This window comes from Ornithodoros turicata, unplaced genomic scaffold, assembly GCF_037126465.1.
Source record: "Ornithodoros turicata isolate Travis unplaced genomic scaffold, ASM3712646v1 Chromosome17, whole genome shotgun sequence".
Classification (NCBI taxonomy): Eukaryota; Metazoa; Arthropoda; class Arachnida; order Ixodida; family Argasidae; genus Ornithodoros; species Ornithodoros turicata.
The window spans coordinates 434,784-450,762 of NW_026999326.1; the positions used below are offsets into that span (position 1 = coordinate 434,784).

Genomic DNA, 15,979 nt, shown 5'->3' on the forward strand with positions numbered 1-15,979 from the left:
CGAGGCACCTCTCAAGCTGCGAAGCTTTTAGCCTCGTCGTCTCCCATCTTTCTGATGGAAATAAAGACGTATGTATGTATGCCTGCAATGCAGTGTCGCATAGGATGTTTTTTCTCTCTGTGAGGCGAAATAGACACAGAATACAAAGTATGAATTTTATAAACGCCGATATTTCTTTCGCTGGGCATATCTTGATTACACATGATCGTTCGCTTGTACGTTCCAATGCATGTATAAAAACATAATTATTGGAAGCTACTCTTCCTACCGAAAATAAAATAAAAATTGAATTGATTAAATTAAATTAATGATTACCTACCTGTAGCTCGATATGGCAGCGTCATCGCCAATCGATCACTTGTCGGCACGCTATCGCATCTATACTGGTGCTCAGCAACGAGATACACTTCATTTGTGGAAAATAAAATCAAATTTGTCAACGTCCATTCTCAAAATACTCCGACAGGCGTTTGGGTCGTCCACACGGGGATCTGCGTTAAGGCTGTGTTACATTCCATAGCGCTTCTTCGCTGTCTATTCTTTGGCCCATATCTTGTCCCACTTTTTCATGTGAATGCACTCTGCATCATCCACAAGGAGCGCAAGTGCAATAAGTTTTCTCATTCATTGGTCCATCCTACGCTGGACACAGACGAAATGCAAGCGAAAACGGAGACAGAAAGGGATCAGAGAACTGACGGCTGTCGGAAAACTGACTCGTGCGAATGCTAGATAACGAGCGAGCGTCTTCAGACGCGCAGTGACCCCGTTTATCTCCTCACTCCTTCGCGACTTGCTGCCGGCAGAAAACTGACTCGTGTGAACACAGGGTAAGCAGAAGCATGGAAAGAAAAAGTGAAAGGGTAGGCTCATGACATCCACGCTTGGCTTCTTTCGAACATCAAAGTGCACCTCGAAACAAAAGTTTCCGCTGTATTTGTTGTTGTTGTTGTTGTTCACCTATTGCCATTGCAGTAGGGCTCTGCAATGGAATGGGATACATCTGACATGCGGTTCTCTGTTTCAGGCAAAAAAGAATGAAAGACAGAGAGCGTGAGTTTGAATTAGCAAAACTCAGAGTTCAATTCAGAAAAGTAAATTTCTCGCGACTTGAAGCTTACAAGCGATCGGAGGTCATGCCCATAGATATATATCGTGTGCACACTGTCTTTCATTCTGTGGTACCTCCTGTAAATGTTAAGTAACTGCGCCCTTTCGTGGGCTTTCCCGGGAACGTCCAGGCAGACGCTGGCGCAGTTCACGTTACGCATACCTGTGAAGCGATATTCAGCGAGTGCTGCCACCTACCGACATGGGGTGCGCGGAGCATACAGAGGCGCCCCACTGAGGTCAATGGAAATGTAAACAATGCAATGATATATCTCCCAGTGAACTAATTAGGAAATGCGCGTCGCAGGCAATTCTTCATTACGTTGTCTAGCAGGACGTCTATTGTTGCTCAACGTATAGACAGATTTTACAGATGAATACCTATAGCTGATTGCACCAGTTCTCTGGGGGAGCAGCAGCAGTCTACAATCAAGGATAAGCCTTCCTTCACGCTATGTTTCGTTTGGATTCGGGACAGTGTGAGATTTGCAATACAGGCCGGCGCAGACGTGCTTTCCAACATTTTTACTTCACAGAGTAGCCGTGCGTAATCGACGTGTTCAGCATCTGACGATCTTGTCACGTGACAGAATAACGTACTTCCCTCTGACCAGTTCTGTTATTCATGAATATAATCAGGTTTCAGGTTTTATTTACTCTTTCTGAGTTTCAATGAGTTACAAATGGGACTGTGAGGGCGTGCCCTGTATAGCAGTCCCAGCAGTAAATACACAGACGTACATGAATATAACAAGCCTTGTGGGAAAGAAAGAAAGAGAAAAAAAAGACATTGACAAACAATTGACAAAAATGCATTGACAAGGAAAGTGAAACATTATGGTGCGACCTGTAGTAAGCAAAGAGCATTAACGAGTAGAGAGTAAAGAGTATTACAAAACAATTGCCTAAGTCATATCAAGGGTGTTTTATGCCAAGAAAGAAAGGAGGAGACCATTACTAAATCATACAGCTTTCGTGTCCCACTACCATTGTGATAGATATCGACGGGAATATCTCTTAAATTGAAAAAAAAGGAAGACAGGGTTCTGATATACAACGGTAGGGAATTCCATACCTTGGAACCAAAGAAAGGCATTGAAAATATTCCATAATTTGTACGTGAAGAAGGAAGTTTAAGCATGTCAGGCTGATGATGTAGGTTGTACAATGTATGAACACGATTGAGAGAGATCAAGTGGTCCGTGATAGCCCCATGGATCAACTTGTACATGAAAAGTGCGATTTTATGCTTAACAAGAGAATAAATATCTTGTACTGACAAACACTGAAAGGCAAAGGCTATTGATTCGCAAAGGGGTATGAACAACATTATCCGATTGTCGAGAGACCTCGAATCATATATCAAAATAGAGATCACGAAAGGATGGAGCAGAGAGAAACACTGATCGAAGAAAACGACCAAAGATCATCACAAGGACACCAGGTGTGCTGCATGGCAGTATGCGCAAATGAAAAAGAAAGACAGGCAGGCAAGGGCGGATAATTGCTGTAGCAGGAAATCATTTCATTTGACAACATTATCAACATGATTTCATTTGACAACACCATTCGGCAGGACATCCTATAAGGAGGATAAGCTGAACGAACGTACCCATGACCGCTAAATTTCGCACACGGCACCGTCCGCAACGGTGCCAATAGAAAAACAAACGCCATGCATTTGCCTCTCATTTTTGTCGATTAAAAAGAATCCCGTCGAGGGCATTTCATGTTTCAACAAAAGTTCACTGCAATTGAAACGGTGTCTTGGCAGAATTTCTCACTTTTGTTACATTGCGCAATTTTAAGAGTATTTGTAGTCGTTTAGCCAAATCAATCCAGGAATCTTTCTAACGGGCATGTTAATTTGAGTTGAGGTTATAACTAAGCTTTACTGCAAATCTAAACCTCTGTATATTAGGGTTATTTTAATTCTTATTGATTTTTAACGGCGAACTGCGCAAGCCAACTGTAACACAATTCTTACGTTCGACACATCCCGCAAGTTCTGGACGTCTGAAAAACGTTTGCTGCACATGATTTTCTAATTATAAACACGGCGATTTATACACGAAATAAAAACCCTAGTGCTGGAACCTAGGATGCATGATAAAGTCACTCTCAGAAGCGCTAGCGCGCGCAAATAGTTGCACATATAGTAGATTGTAGATTCGGATAAACGTCGACCTGTCAATATTTGTAGACCTGTAAACGAAGCAAAAGGGAACGAATTACGAATATAATTCAGTGTGAATATTCCTGTCCCCCCCCCCCCCCCATTTACGTGTCCTTTCTCTTTCCTTCTTTCAAAGACACCTTCCTGTATCCATCTACCGAGCATTCTCGCTTCCGGATGGCGGCAGAGACTTGGACTGACTTTTGAAAGTGAAGAACGGAAACACGGGAAGAACCACAGGGGGCCGACATTGCATAAACTGAAGAGTATACCTATGGTGAGCTAGAATGAATGGTGTGCTTAACGGTGACTGAAACCGGGTCATGACGACGGGCCTGCCGATAGGTGGCTACCAAGGGCTCGACCCGCTGCCGCTTCTTGCGCCCTCACGGCCACGTGACCCATGTGCAAAGAGCACGTGGGAGCACCAGGGAGTTCTCGCGATGGCCGAAATTGAAGCAATCAATGGCAGATACGAGGGGAGAGAGAAAAAAATATGGGCGTGCTGATACGTCACGCTTCGGAGATATGATTACGACGGACGAACGAGTTCGCGTTTTGGAATGTTGTGGTAAAGGCAGTGTTTCAATGTGTTACAAGGAAAGGTAACTCGGCTTATCCTCTGTTTTGAGACATGGTGGATGGCTGCTAAAGTTTTGATTGCAGGATATTTTTACACCCTATTGTTGTACAACCCAACATAATTGCGCTTGTCGCATAATGCTCAATCAAGCAAATTGCGGATTATATTCAGTGCATCAAGCCTGCCAGAGCAAGTACTGACAGAGCGTTAGGGGACATCCAGGGGAGGTTATCTGCTATCGAAACAAAATTGGAAGAGATAACTACTGTTGCAAGGGCAGTCGATGAATGCAAAAATGAGATTTCGAACTACATGAACTACCTAGAAGGAAAAGTTGACGATTTGGAGAATCGTTCCCGCAGGAATAATCTTGTCATCTACGGGATTTCGGAAAACGCTGACGAAACTGTACAAGGCTTGAAGAAGACGGTCACTGACATGTTATCGGATCAACTGGGTGTAAACCTGACGTCTATTGAACGCATACACAGGCTTGGCCGACGTAGAGAGTCTGAAAATCGCCCAGTGATACTTAAAATGTCGAATTACTGTGAAAAATCAGATGTGTTAAGGAACTGTTCCAAGCTTAAAGGTTCTAAGATTTCAGTATCCGAGGACTACTCAAAGAAAGTGAGGTTTATTCGGAAGAAACTGTGGGAGAGTGCTATTAATAATAAACGCAAGAGTGACAAGGTTCTTTACACTTTACGAAGTTGAGGATTAACAAATCTTTCGTGATTCGGTACGAAACAAGAGGGTCCCTGACATTGCGTTCACTAGCTCGCGTACTAGGAATTGACATGACGTTCGAGAACAACGTGGCTTTCGGTTACTGAAAGTAAATGCTAGGAGCCTATTGAATAAACAAACAGAAATCGAGAGCGTTTTGCTATCACACAATCCCATTATTACAATTGTGACTGAGACTTGATTGTCGGCCAACATAAGTGATTCGGAAGTGGTATGACCGGGCTACAACATTGAACGATGTGACCGTGAATCCCGCGGCGTAGGCGCCGCAATAATTTTAAGAAATGATATGGCTTAGACGGGGTTACCGGATATAAGCGGTCTTGAGCCTGTCTGGATCAAGCTGCTCTCTTTTGATCGCCCTGTTATTGTCGGTGCGGTTTATCGCCCTCCTCACTGTGCACCGGGAATTATTGAGTTATTTTCTGCGTATGTTGCTCCCCTGGTTAAGAGGTGTCAGCTTATCATGGCTGGGGATTTTAATCTTCCTAATATAGATTGGACTAACCTGACGCCGACAATACAAGGTTGTCAAAACTCTGTTCTGTTAACTAGTCTTGTGTTCCAGTTTATTCTCTATCAAGTTGTTAAAGATCTTACCAGGCTACACGGTGGTTCGGGCTCTTTACTTGATCTTGTGTTCGTTACGAAATAATTTGTGGAGAGGGAGTGCGAGTGTACAGTCTTAGATGGGATTTCCGATCATAAGCTAGTTGCCCTTGACTTCAAGTTGAGGTCCCACACTTCTGCCCCAATGTGCAACGTTGTATATGATTTCGCTCACGCTCAAGAAGAAAGTGTACTAGACTTGTTAGATGTAGAGTTTCACTATTTTTTGTATGAATTTGAAGGTCCCCTTTGTTCGGTCGATGTACTGTGGGTTAGATTTGCACATACAGTTGAGAAGTGCCTGTCGTTGTATATTCCAAAGAAGATAAAAAAAGTAAGAGCGTATAGCCCATGGATCACTCGTGACGTCATCCAGCTCAAGCGGAAGGTTAATAGATTGTGGAAATCTACCAAACGTTGCCCGGATCTTAGATGTCGTCACAGGGAACTAGCTAAGAAATTGACGGAGGAAGTTCGCTCTGCCAGGTTCCGTTTTTTTTTTTTTTAACATCACTCTGCACAGGTATCTTAAGGAAGATCCTGCTAAATTCTGGAGGTTCCTGTCGCCATCAAAGAAAAAGCTTGATGGGCTTCAGGTGGACGGCTCTGTTACTAGTGACTACTTTTGTTCAGTTTTTACTGCTGATGACGGTTTTCAACTTGACTACGATGAGTGCATTCCGAATTGCAGCCATTGCATTGCAGCCGCTTCCGAATATCGTTTTATCAGTACAGGGTATCTTCCAACTGTTGCTAAACCTAAAAACTAAGAAGGCGATAGGCATGGACGGTATTCCGAACATGTTCTTATTCAGATATGCTGAATGGTGCAGTGAATACCTTTTGATCTACATGAAGTCTCTATCAACAGGTACGGTCCCACAACAGTGGAAAATAGCTAAAATTATTCCAGTGCACAAGGCTGGCGACGTAACCCACGTTTCTAATTATCGACCTATATCACTCTTGCCAACATGAGCAAAACTGTGAGAGCATATTGTCAACAAACACTTGATATCGTTTCTTGAGGACAACAAATGTTTTAGCTCTATCCAACATGGATTTAGGCAAGGGCTGTCTACAGTGACTCAATTAATTGAAACCATTCACGATTTTTCGAGTGAGTTAAATTCTCGTGGTCAAGTAGACGTTATCTTCCTAGATGTATCACGCGCTTTCGACCGAGTGTCTCACAAAAAAATTATGTTAAAGATTAGCAAGCTAATAGACAACACACTCATAATTAACTGGTTAACAGATTATCTTTCCCATAGCCAGCAGTTCGTACAAATCGGGCATTCACGTTCATCGTGTAGGAATGTTCTGTTCGGGGTTCCGCAGGGCTCTGTTTTGGGACCGCTCCTTTTTTTAATCTTTATAAACGATATCACGAAAGATATTGCAGTTCGTTGTCGTTTGTTTGTAGATGACTACCTTCTTTACACCAATGCTCGCTCTGTTCGGGATAAAATTTTGTTAAATAATTGTTTAGATAAGATTGTCAGATGGTGTGAAATGTGGCAGATGATGTTAAATCTGAAGAAATGTGTGTCTATGACTGTTAGAAGAAAGAAGGAAGCGCTTACTTTTGATTATATGATTAACGCACATTTCCTAGTAGGGTTGGCAATTTGAAATATCTTGGAGTTACCATTGCAAATAATTTGTCATGAAATTGTCACGTGGATAACATCGTCTGTAAAGCTACGGTTTTTAAAACGTAATCTTAGGCATGCCACCTGGGAAACTAAATTAACCGCCTACAAAACTTATGTTAGACCAGTTTTAGAATACGCAAACATGAGTGGGACGTATCTACAGTGAGGAACAGCTCTAGATTAGAGGCTGTACAGAAACGGGCGCATCGTTTTATTTTTAACAGATACAGGCCCCTTAGTAGTACAGTCTAAACTCGTTAATATAACTAAGTCCGTTCCCGCCGATTTTGGTCATCAAGCGAAATTGTCATATTAACAAGAAACACACGGAAAAAACGCCCCCCCCCCCCCCCCACACACATACACATGTGTGGATCTACTGCTACATGCTGTACTAAAATGAAGACGATTCAGTTGCTGATTTACAATTTATTTGCGAAAGAAATCCGTCAGAACCGTTTGTTTCGTAGCACTTTCAATTTGCAAGCGCTCCACTGTCTCTATTGCGTTACAAATAGCATGCATATTTTGAATGTCCTTCTGCTGCTCGAAGAATTGCAAAGCCATCTTGAGCGCTTGAGTGGCATCCCTTACGTTGACGAAAGCAGGTGCACATAATTCCTCTTCACTGCTTGTGTCTACAGTCGCGTCTCCGGCGTCGTCTGCTGGTGGCGGAGCAACACGCTCCAAAATGTCGTCGGCGGAAAGGCCCTCGGCAACGTCTTCGCTGCTGTCTATATCAACGTAGGCTTGAGCAGCACTGTCACTACACGGAAAATTGCCTCTGGCAAGCATTGCCTTCAGCTCAGAGAGCGGCACAATGTCAAGAGGGTCTTCTACCTCCGGAGGTGCAGCTAGAGGAAGTATCCTGGTGTAGCGCCAACAGTTCGTCACGACGTTGCTGGTGATCTTGTTCCACGATCGCACGATAGCGAGCAGGCTCCAGCGAAGATCAACGGTCTGAGCATTTCCGCCCTCAGCACAGGCAAGATAGTGTCGTACAAGGCCTGTGCGGTATGCAGCTTTAACGGCACGAATTATTCCGGCATCCAGGGGCTGCAGCTTCGCCGTGGTGTTGGCGGGAAGGAACTCAACTCTCAAGTTAGTGAAAGGCTGCCGGTCCATCACATGGCAACCAGCCTTGTCAACCAGGAGCAATGCGCGCCTGTTTTGTTTTTGAAGAGTCCGGTCAAATCGACGTAGAATGTCGTTGAAGATGGCACTCTTCATCCAAGCTTCCTTGTTATAAAAATAATCGCAATAAATGTTCGGGTCAAATACCTTTTTGAATGACCTTGGTCGCGCCGCCTTCGCAATCACGATAAGCTTTCGCTTGTCCGTTCCGCTGGCATTCAGCATAAACGCCACTGTTATTCTGTCCTTGCTCGTCTTTATGCCCGCTCCAGGTGTTGTTCCCAACGTCTTCGACGGCCTCAACTTGTAGAAAAATCCAGTCTCGTCCATGTTGTAGATTTCGTCGTCACTGTAGCCAGCAAGAACCTCATGAAGCTTGTTTCTTCCGATGGCCCCCGTATCTTCATCAACGGACGTGGCTTCTCCGTGCAAGGTAAAGCAGCGAATCCCATTGCGTTTCTTGAAACGTCCAAGCCAGCCCGTAGAATAGTTGAAATCATCTATACCTGGTCAAACGAAAAGTAAAAAGTTCAGTTTCATAACAAATCCAGTCAAGCATGAGACTGCGAAAAAACTGAAAACCTACCAAGGAGACTTCCAAAAACCTTGCCCTTCTCAATAAGCATCGCGTCGTTCACAATGGCCCCTCTAGCTCGGACGTCGTTGAACCATGTCACCAGAGCCTTCTCCAGGGATGCGTGCTTTGGAGGCCTTGCACGACCTATGCTGGATTCGTCAGCAGGAACATCTAGCCACTTCTCGGGGTCTTTGAGCACCGTCGACACTGTTGATCTACTGATGTCCAACGAAAGTTCCTTCATTGCCCATTCGACGAGCTCCTGGTGCATAGATGGCCTCTCCTTGAACCTGGTGCATAACCGCTTCTTCGTCCCTGCAGTCAGCTCTGTCCGCTTGCGCTTGTTTCCAGCCATGCTCATCACGTTGCCCGTATGCACGATAAACGGAATGGTCAAGGGAGGAAACGTCCTGGCCTTTTAAGCGCTGCTTTCGGTGCAAGACTATGACACACTAACGAATTCTGGAGACGGGGGTGTGCTTTGTACGACATTGTCCACACATGCGTCACACAGGGCTACTGATATTCTTGGTGGATCACAAAAGCCGCAGGGTCAACAGTCGGTGGTCACAATTGGGACAGAACACCGGGGTTTTCCGCCGTTCGTTCTCGAAACTTTGTTCATGGTCGACGAGGTCAACAGTCGGCGGTCATAATAATGAGGACAGAATACACGTATTCTCCTTGGTCCGTCCTCAAAATTTCGGTCACAGTCGGATTAACGAGTTGTCATAATAATGAGGGTGAGTTACATGGTGTTTCTATGGGGAAAAAACGGTTCCCTAGAAAACCGGTCACAAAGTGAGGATGCCGTATTAACGAGTGTCATAATAACGAGTTTAGACTGTATTAGTGATCTTTACGAGAAGGCAGGCATAAAAACTTTAACGAAAAGGCGTAAATTAGCGAGGTTGAAAACGTTATACTTGATCATGCACGATAAGCTTAAAATTGATAAGGCCAAGTACGCTTTATTGTTCGATAAGCGACACACGCGTAACACTCATTCTTTTCACATTAAACCTTATAACTGCACATTAGACGCTTTTAAATTCTCTTTTTTCTCGAGAACGATTGAGGAGTGGAATAGCTTGTCAGACGATGTTGTGTTTGCAGCTACCATTGTACAATTATTGGCGGGAGTTGAAGCTCAATTCTTATGAACGATGTGCGTGTTCTTGTTATTTTTGCCGCTCCTACTTAGGCCCCCAGAAAGTGGCCTGTAGTATATGTAAATAAATAAATAAATAAAAACAAGGACTACATGAATGACAATGGCATATGTAATCGCGTTGTTTGACAAGCAAAAGTCGCGGTGTACTATATATTTGTCGCGACCATTGTACTATAGAGCTAGTGGAAGGTGACATCCTGCTTAGACAGAAAGTCACATTCGGTAGGAACACTCTGCTTGTACGACGAAGGTGTGAAAGAGACAGAGTGTTCCAACCGAATGTGACTGCTCTCCCCCTTTCCCGGCTTTACGCGACTAATCTTTCTATTATAGAACATTAACACCAATACATAAAACTGATGCTGAAATTTTATTTCGCAGTTGATATATAATCAGAGTGAATCAGCTCGACTAGAAAGCATGGTACCAAAGGGGAAAACAAAAACAGTTCCAGCAGAAGAGACCCTTCCTACCGCCTGAAGTGAGCGTTTCTCAAAACGAGGGCGCACACTCGACGGAGCAGCTCTTAGTGTTCGCTCCATGCTGAGCAATGACCTACTTTGTTTTCATGGACGCCACCACAGAGCAGCCAAGTTCGCAAAGTACATCATGACGAATAAAAAGAGAGAGAGACAGAGACAGAGAGAACTCTCATGACTTTAGTGCTCAGGAGCAGGTATCCTCCTACTAAAGCCGTCCAAATTTTTGAAGATAGCTAGAGCTGGACCAGCAGCCCCAAACGGGGTCAAATCCAGGCCACTCCGCAAACGCTGCAGAGTCTGCAGTGACCCTCCTGGGCCTGGGGGTCACTATATGTTAGAATGTGAGGTGCCCTTTTTTGCTGGCACAGCATGCCGAGACTGGGAGGTGACTCGGGTTCGAATCTGGGCACAAGCTGAGCTGTCTGAAGCTGGGCTCTCCTCAAACACTGTAGGTCAAATGTCCTTTTATGCTACGCAGACAGTGTGTACCGTCCTGTTTTCATACACTATTGAGGGTTACCCCCGTAATCCCAGGATCACTAATATTTATCACTTCCAGAGAGACATCGTCTCCCTGTTATCAGGTATCATGATACATGCCGAGCGCCGCTGCTATTTGCTTCATCGTCGAACGAAGCTGTTTCATAATGTCTAGTCTTTTTCTTCAGAAATTAACACCAGTACTGTTGTCTGACTACCCGTACTTTCACTGGTTCAGTTGGTGAATATTCGGGGAACAAGGACGCTGTTATGTTTATTTTATTGCAGATTTTATCTTGTCGTTCTTACTTCCAACTTTAGTGACGCTTTTTCATTGCTTGCTATTGAATACTGGCATTCAACAAGCGAGTTATACGAGGGGTGTTCAAGTCAAACCGGGACTTTTCATTTTTCGCAAAATTAAAATGAACTTAGAGGCGAGCAATTAGTTTGATTTTTCAACGTAATCCAGCTGCACTAATGCACTTGCCCCAGCGTTTCACGAGGGCATGGATGCCAGCAGCGTAGAAATCCTTACCGGCGCGTAGCAGCCATGATCGGACCGCATTCTTGACCTCGTCGTCGCAGCAGAAGTGGCAGCCCCCAAGGAACGCCTTCAGCGGACCGAAGAGATGAAAATGGCTGGGGGCGAGGTCTTGACTGTAAGGGGGACGTGGCAGCAACTCCCAGCCAAGTTCCTGTAAGGTGCCTGTCGTGAGATGTGCGGTGTGCGTGCGTACATTGTCCTGTAGGAGGAGGACTCCTTTGGTGATGAGGCCCGGCTTTCCGAAACTGGAGGTGTTCATGAATGATAGTGTTCAATGTTCCCACAGAAAGGTCCGTCTTTTGAGCCAGTTCGAGACATATTATCCGTCGGTTCCCTGATTACAAGATCCGGTCCAACGCAAATGTAACCTCCGGTCATTAAGGGATAACAAGTGGAGATAATGTCGCATGCTTTCATGTGATTTATATCGCATCACATACATTACGGTGTAGTACATACGATCTCCGTATTTGATGAAGCAATCGTGTGTAAAGCACTGCGCGGTCCTATACGTTTGTCAGCCGGTCAGTGTCCGAAGCGACGAAGGTTTATCTGACCCCTGATTAAACCGTCGAAAACTGTTTATCCGCACACTTGGTGGGCTTCGCTACTGATTCTGGCCACTTGCCGGCCTAATAAAACGCGAAAGAATACGCATCACAAACCCTCACCAGATTCGATAATTCTTGCACCGCGCACGAGTCCGACCTGTGCTCTAACCTGCTGATTTCTCTGTTGAAACCGTGCTATCTCGGTCATACTGTGACGTCCTGTAGCGGCCTCTCTCTTACCTTATACGCACAATCCTGGCATACTTGTGCCTGGACGCGGTCCTTATGCGATAGCGGATTTCGAATGCGAGGAAACAAGCGCGGTTGTAGCCATTGTACTTCGTCTATCGAAATCTACCCGCACTTTACAATCAGTGATTTATCGAGGCCCCCTCAATAAAACCCTCAAATGTTCAAATGTATGGCGTCAGGTTGTGGATTTGATTTCGGCTGAGGAGGCCATCAACTTTTCGGCGGGGTACAAGTTGCTTATAGATTGTGCACGCGCAGCGAGCTAACGCTCAACGCACTGCCAGTGCTACTGGAAGGCATTCCCAGAAATCCGGGACACGGTTTCTTAAAGTTGGCTTGACCGGCGTACTCGCTGCCCTCCGTTGAAGCAATGCATTCCACCTGGATTTGCTAGAATATCTGTTGACGCTGAGCTTTAGAAAGAAAAGCCCACACATGGGTGTTGCTGTGAGAGGCCCATCGATGGTGTACTAGTGGAATGGAAGCGCAAGAGCGTCACAGTTTTGTTCCTGGAGGACTTATTTTCGCCGTGTTGGCTTCATGGCAGAATGCACTGGTGTGCTATTTTTGTTGTACTTGGCTAAAACAATGGGTTCTCCGGAAAATGCGCATGTAGGACATGAAAGTTGAATTTGTCTTGTACGCTTTGTAACTTTGTGCGCTGTTGTCGGACGCTCCTATTTTGTTCCCACGACAAAAGAAGTATTGACAAGCTCGGTGTGGCTTGCGAAGCGTCTGTACATTCATTGCTGAAGGGAGCCCGTATGGCATCGTTGGCTTAGTGGTAAAGATGATGGTCACTACTTTCGGGGTCCCTGGTTCGATCCGCGGTCTGCTCGGCTTGATCTTTTTTTCTTTCTTCTTCCTTTTTTTTGTGTGTGTTGAGGTAGTTTAACAGAGGTAGGTATGAGAGTAACGACAGGGCGAGAGCGTCAGAGTTTTGGCTTAATAATGCTGTACTGGATCTATATCACACTGCATGGCGTTCAGTTTCATTTAGTTTCCCTAATGCTGTGCGACTGCCTGTGCAGTTAATATGAGAATAGCAGATGACTTCTCCTTGCACTCCCACTTACTTCACCGCTACAGGAATCCCCGTTTTGTACAATACCACCCGTGTTTGTTGTAATGTAGATTATTGTCAATCATTTAAAATAAATTTAGGACTTGTGGCATAAACGCCCTTTGACTGTGAACTCCAGGTCGATGTGACAACGGAATCAGTTATGTGGGTCAACTTTGACGCGCTCTAATGGTAAGGGTATTTAAGATGAACGAATTACCACGCGTGTTTGTTGTAGCGCTAATACATGATACATTTACCATAAATTTCGGACCTGTAACGAATGCAAACATCTCAGGGAAAAGAGCTGTAGCTTAAACGTCCCTGTCCCTGTCAAGGTGGAACTCATCAAATTTCCATTGATAGAGGTCGACATGACACGGAATCGACACGTGGGTACACTTTAACGTGCAATAATGGGGAAACTAATTCGAAATGCACAAAGTGCCACGCGTGTTTGTTGTAGTGTAGATGCTTGTCCATCATTTACCATCAATCTGAAACATGTGGCTTAAACGTCCTTTGTTCCCTGTCAAGGCGGAACTCATCAAATTTTCATTGATAGAGGTCGATCTGACACGGAATCGTCACGCGGGTACATTTTAACGGTCTGTAATGGCGAAACTAATTGAAATGCACAGAGTGCCACGCGTGTTTGTAGATGCTTGTCCATCATTTACCATCCATTTGAAACATGTGGCTTAAACGTCCTTTGTTCCCTGTCAAGGCGGAACTCATCAAATTTTCATTGATAGAGGTCGACCTCACGCGGAAGCGTCAGGCGGGTACATTTTAACGCGCTATAATGAGGAAACTAATTGAAATGCACCAAGTGCCACGCGTATTTGTTGTAGTGTAGATGCCTGTCAATCGTTTACCATCAATTTCAAACATGTGACTTAAACGTCCTTTGTTCCCTGTCAAGGCGGAACTCGTCAAATTTTCATTGATAGAGGTCGACCTGACACGAAATCGTCAAGCAGGTACACTTTAGCCCGTTATAATGGCGAAACTAATTGAAATGCACAAGGTGCTACGCGTGTTTGTTGTAATGTAGACGCTTGTCAATCATTTACCATCAATTTCAAACATGTAGCTTAAACGTCCTTTGTTCCCTGTCAAGGCGGAACTCATGAAATTTTCATTCATCGAGATCGATATGACGACGGAGTCCTGGTGAAAGCCAACTTGGACGCGCTCTATAATGGTGAAACTAAATAGGATGCACAAAGTTACAAGCATGTTTTTTGTAATGTAGATTTTTTATGTAATGTAGATCAAACTTGTGGCTTAAACGTCCGTTGTTCCCTGTAAAGACACAACTCACCAAATTTTCATTCGAGGTCAATCTGACGACGGAACCAATTATGCGGGTCAGCTTTGACTCGCTCTAATGGTAATTGGAATTAAAGTGAAGAAATTCCTACGCATGCTTTTCGTAGTGTAGATGTATTTCAATCATTTAACATAAATTCCGGACATGTAGCTTAAACTTCCCTTATTCTGTACCTCGCCAAATTTTTCGTTCTCATGCAGCATTGTGCAAGGCCGTAACCTCCTTACAGGTTAACTCGTTCTTATAGCAAAATAATGAATATGTTACAAATACCATGCGTGTTTATTGTCATACACATGGTGTCCCAGCTAAATGTTACCATCTTTTTTAAAAGTATATAACTTTTTCCGAGATGAAACCAATTGCAATATATCATATGCTGAAGGGCGCTCTCTAGGAAGGCATTAGGAGACTTCTAAGGCAATGTCTTAACCAGTGATGGCCACTAACTACTTCTACAGTAGTTTAACTATAACTACTAACTACTTTGTGACTGAGTAGTTTAACTAGTAGTTCAACTACTTTTCAGGAGTGTAGTTAAAACTACTTTTTTAACTACTGCAATGTAGTTTAACTACATCTATAACTACTTAACGTCGTCCACCAACACCAATCCCTTGTTGTGTTCTTGGACACCTAAATATGAATCACAAGCAATAATAAACTTTGGCTCAAGCCATTGCTACGATCGTCAAATACAAAGCTTGCGGCGGGATTCTTTCTGTGCCTACGCGATAAACTAAGCTGCAGAATTATTTTACAGCAAATCAAATGAGGCTTCACTAGACAAGCATTAAGAGCGAAGATTTAGTATACATGCACGACACAATTGCTCTGCACCTCCGTTCTCATCAAACAAGTAGCTCAAGGTGAAAGTCGGCAGCACAATCGTGCCGTAAAGCTTGCAGCAAAATCGGAAGTAGTTGGCGCCTTCAGTAACCTAACTACTGTAGTTAACTACTTAAAATAGTAGTTTAACTAGTAGTTGCCACTAAATTTCTGCAAGTAGTTGATAACTACTTTTTAACTACAGTCAGGTAGTTTAACTAGTAGTTTAACTACATGTAGTTAACTACTGGCCATCACTAACTAACTTTCAATAATTAACTTTTTCATTATGAATGCTACGAAGTTGTTCCCATGAGAACATCTGACCTCTTCGGTCACCAAATACCAAAGCCGTTTTCAGAACAAAAATCCGTTCGATAGATCGTTCGCAGAAGAAAAAATTGTGAAGGAACACCATTTCTTTATTTTATTTATTACGCATCTCTAGAGTGGCGTCTTTCCTTCGCCCCCAACACGAGAGAATGAAAGAGCACACTGTCGCCTCTTGCGTCCGTGGAAAAGATAAAAAAAAAAAAAGACGGAAAATGCAGCTCAAGATAAGCGCAGCTCCGATAGAATCACCCCGATACATTTTTTTTTGTTTTCTTTCCGCAAGTTAACCAATCTTCCACGCATGAGTCGGCACTGTGCTCTTTCACTCTCTCGCAT

General features: G+C 44.0%; 2 protein-coding genes across 4 annotated transcripts in view; both read right to left on the reverse strand.

Annotated features, from left to right (window-relative positions):
* Positions 1-15,979, reverse strand: part of LOC135372798 (synaptic vesicle glycoprotein 2C-like) — a 767,922-nt gene that overhangs the window by 292,394 nt on the left and 459,549 nt on the right. The gene's annotated exons all lie outside the window — the stretch shown is intronic.
* LOC135372814 (tigger transposable element-derived protein 6-like) lies at positions 7,316-8,952 on the reverse strand. The gene is made up of 2 exons (XM_064606279.1): positions 8,607-8,952; positions 7,316-8,526 (listed from the first exon to the last, which is right to left on the reverse strand). Exons 1-2 carry the CDS (start codon positions 8,950-8,952, stop codon positions 7,316-7,318), a joined length of 1,557 nt encoding a protein of 518 aa, XP_064462349.1.